Raw genomic sequence first — 3,779 nt, 5'->3', positions numbered from 1 at the left:
CCTGTGCTCGCGAATGGTTTTGTACATAGTGACAATAGTGTTTCTGGTGGATCTGAGGGTATAGCTGTAGCTGCGGATGATGAGGAGGAGGAGGATCCTGAGATAGAGATAGAGTAGGATGAGGAGATGGACGAGCCTCACGACGATTCTCTGAATGGCCACGTGTAGATATAGTTTGACAGCAAAAGGGGCATTCTTTTGATGACACTCTAGTCTGACATTATCTGTTAGTTAGTCTCTCACTTGTGTTAGTACACCTGAGAACTAGGAGCTGTATAGTGGTTAGGCTAGCCTGGGTGCCAGTTTAGCGGCTTTTTGTATGGGCCAGGCCTTGGGAGTGTCGTGTATATATTAGCTACGTAGGATGACGAGGATGTAAACTGACTTGATCTTGTGTAAACGCAACATGTTTTATTATAGTGTACATGATGTATATTATCTGTTATATTTCTATATTTCCTATGCTCCCTTTTATTGCGCTCAATTATGCTTGTTTATTTTATCTCTTCACCGCAACGAATAAAAAAAAGTTACTCGTAAAATTGGCATCGTTCTAACAAGGAACAGGCTCATATATTAAATAATAGTTAATATTTAGGAAGGATAAGTTAGTAACACTTAGGTTCTTGTATGACCATGGCATACTGGGAGTTGGGTCATTACAATTTGGTATCAGAACAGTTCGTTCCCAGTAGAGCCTGAGGAGTGGACTGACTATGCTTCACTGCATACTCTGTTGTGTGTCTCATGCTGTTAGGGTATCTTTAAGATACATTTGGCATGAATGTCTATGAGTGCTCATTTTGGGAATGTTCGTGCCTAACTTGAGATATTAAGACTGATCACCTTAATGTTGATTGTTTAGTGCGGATAGGACCTTAATGACTGTGAATAGGCATAATTTAATCGAGCTCCAAACGATAAATCGATGCGAGGCACATCTATCCTCATAGCTGTTATGATCTCCATGGCTATGGCTATGTGAGATTTGGATGCTGTAAGAAACGAACGCTTGCTTTATTTGCAAGGAACCTGGACATATAGCCAAGAACTGTAAGAAGAGAATGATTCAATAGCTAACCAGAACCCAACAACAAGGTCAAGTGCTTACTATGAATGCTAATAATACTATGCAATCAGACGCCCTGATCCAAGGTCAGTGTTATGTCAAGAATCGATTTCTAACTGTACTGTATGATTCGGGTGCATCGCATTCCTTTATCTCTTTAACTGTTGCTCGTGAGTTGGGATTAGATTTCTCTGAGTTGAACTTTGATCTAATTATCCATACACCTGCATCCCAAAATGCTTTGACTAGTTTAGTGTGCCTACAAGTACCATTCACTATTAGGAATAGGACTTTTATACATGATCTAATTTGTTTGCCTCTATGTGGTTTAGAAATTATTTTAGGATTAGATTGGTTATCTAAGTATCATGTTTTCCTTGATTTCTATGAGAGAACTGCTATTATTCCATCTGATAGTTTAGATATTAAACCATTTCTGTCTCATACTTTATATCTGAATTCCGTAAGTGTTACCTTAGACGGGAGTGATTGTGAGGGATACGTTCTGTTAGCGGCTAGCTCGAATGACAGTGAACCCAGTTTAGAACAAATCCGAGTGGTAAAGGAATTTCCTAATGTTTTCCCGGGCGACATACCTGAGTTTCCTTCTCAGTGAGAGATAGAATTCAGCATTGAACTAGTACCTGAAACCAGACCAATTTCCATAGTGCCGTACCGGATGTCACCACTGGAGCTTGTAGAGTTGAAAAAGCAGTTGGATGAGCTACGTGGAAAGAAATTTATTCATCCCAGTGTATCACCTTGGGGAGCTCCAATATTGCTAGTAAAGAAGAAGGATGGTGGAATGAGACTTTGCGTAGATTACTGATGAGCGGATAATTTGTACGCTTTTTGGCATTGTTTTTAGTATGTTTTTAGTATGATTTAGTTAGTTTTTAGTATATTTTTATTAGTTTTTAGATAAAATTCACTTTTCTGGACTTTACTTTGAGTTTGTGTGTTTTTCTGTGATTTCAGGTATTTTCTGGCTGAAATTGAGGGTCCTGAGCAAAAATCTGATTCAGAGACTGAAAAGGACTGCAGATGCTGTTGGATTCTGACCTCCCTGCACTCAAAGTAGATTTTCTGGAGCTACAGAAGCCCAATTGGCGCGCTCTCAACGGCGTTGGAAAGTAGACATCCTGGGCTTTCCAGCAATATATGATAGTCCATACTTTGCCCAAGATTTGATGGCCCAAACCGGCGTTCAAAGTCACCTTCAGAATTCCCAGCGTTAAACGCCGGAACTGGCACCTAAGTGGGAGTTAAACGCCCAAACTGGCACAAAAGCTGGCGTTTAACTCCAAGAAGAGTCTCTACACAAAAATGCTTCAATGCTCAGCCCAAGCACACACCAAGTGGGCCCGGAAGTGGATTTTTATGTCATTTACTCATCTTTGTAATTCTTAAGCTACTAGTTCCCTATAAATAGGACCTTTTACTATTGTATTTACATCTTCTGACCTTTGGAATCTTTTGATCTTTAGATCTTTTGATCACTTTGGGAGGCTGGCCATTCGGCCATGCCTAGACCTTGTTCTTATATATTTTCAACGGTGGAGTTTCTACACACCATAGATTAAGGTGTGGAGCTCTGCTGTACCTCGAGTATTAATGCAATTACTATTGTTCTTCTATTCAATTCAGCTTATTCTTATTCCAAGATATTCATTCGCACTCAAGAACTTGATGAATGTGATGATTATGTGACGCTCATCATCATTCTCACTTATGAACGCGTGCCTAACAACCACTCCCGTTCTACAAGCAAACAAGGCTTGAATGTTTATCTCTTGGATTCTTTAACCGGAATCTTCGTGGTATAAGCTAGAATTGATGGCGACATTCAAAAGAATCCGAAAGGTCTAAACCTTGTCTGTGGTATTCTGAGTAGGATTCAATGATTGAATGACTGTGACGAGTTTCAAACTCCTGAAGGCGGGGCGTTAGTGACAGACGCAAAAGAATCACTGGATTCTATTCCGGCCTGATTGAGAACCGACAGATGGATAGCCGTGCCGTGACAGGGTGCGTTGAACATTTCCACTGAGAGGATGGGAGGTAGCCACTGACAACGGTGAAACCCTTGCATACAGCTTGCCATGGAAAGGAGTAAGAAGGATTGGATGAAGACAGTAGGAAAGCAGAGAGACGGAAGGGACAAAGCATCTTCATACGCTTATCTGAAATTCTCACCAATGAATTACATAAGTATCTCTATCTTTATCTTTATCTTTTATTCATATTTCATCTATAACCATCTGAGTCTGCCTGACTAAGATTTACAAGGTGACCATAGCTTGTTTCATGCCAACAATCTCCGTGGGATCGACCCTTACTCGCGTAAGGTCTATTACTTGGACGACCCAGTGCACTTGCTGGTTAGTTGTGCGAAGTTGTGTTTATGCCATGGTATTGAGCACCAAGTTTTTGGGGCCATTACTAGGGATTATTTGAGTTGTGAAAAGTAGTGATCACAATTTCGTGCACCAAGTTTTTGGCGCCGTTGCCGGGGATTGTTTCGAGTATGGACAACTGACGGTTCATCTTGTTGCTTAGATTAGGTATTTTTTTTCAGAGTTCTTAAGAATGAATTCTAGTGTTTCAAGGTGATGTCCTTATCATCACCAAAGCTAATTGATCCTCATCAATTTAGCTCTTGAATGCAATGTCCTGCTGAAGCTTGGCTAGCCATGTCTAATTCCTTTAG

At 40.5% G+C, this 3,779-nt stretch overlaps 1 protein-coding gene across 1 annotated transcript; it reads left to right on the top strand.

Moving 5' to 3' along the window:
* The first annotated feature begins 1,112 nt into the window (after positions 1-1,112).
* On the top strand, positions 1,113-1,685 carry LOC130945287 (uncharacterized). The gene has a single exon (XM_057874019.1). The coding sequence runs from the start codon at positions 1,113-1,115 to the stop codon at positions 1,683-1,685; it is 573 nt and encodes a 190-aa protein (XP_057730002.1).
* The last annotated feature ends 2,094 nt before the right edge of the window (positions 1,686-3,779 follow it).

This window comes from Arachis stenosperma, chromosome 8 (genome assembly GCF_014773155.1).
Source record: "Arachis stenosperma cultivar V10309 chromosome 8, arast.V10309.gnm1.PFL2, whole genome shotgun sequence".
NCBI lineage: Eukaryota > Viridiplantae > Streptophyta > Magnoliopsida > Fabales > Fabaceae > Arachis > Arachis stenosperma.
The sequence above is the reverse complement of the archived record's forward strand: the minus strand, read 5'-3'. Positions and strand labels throughout refer to the sequence as shown.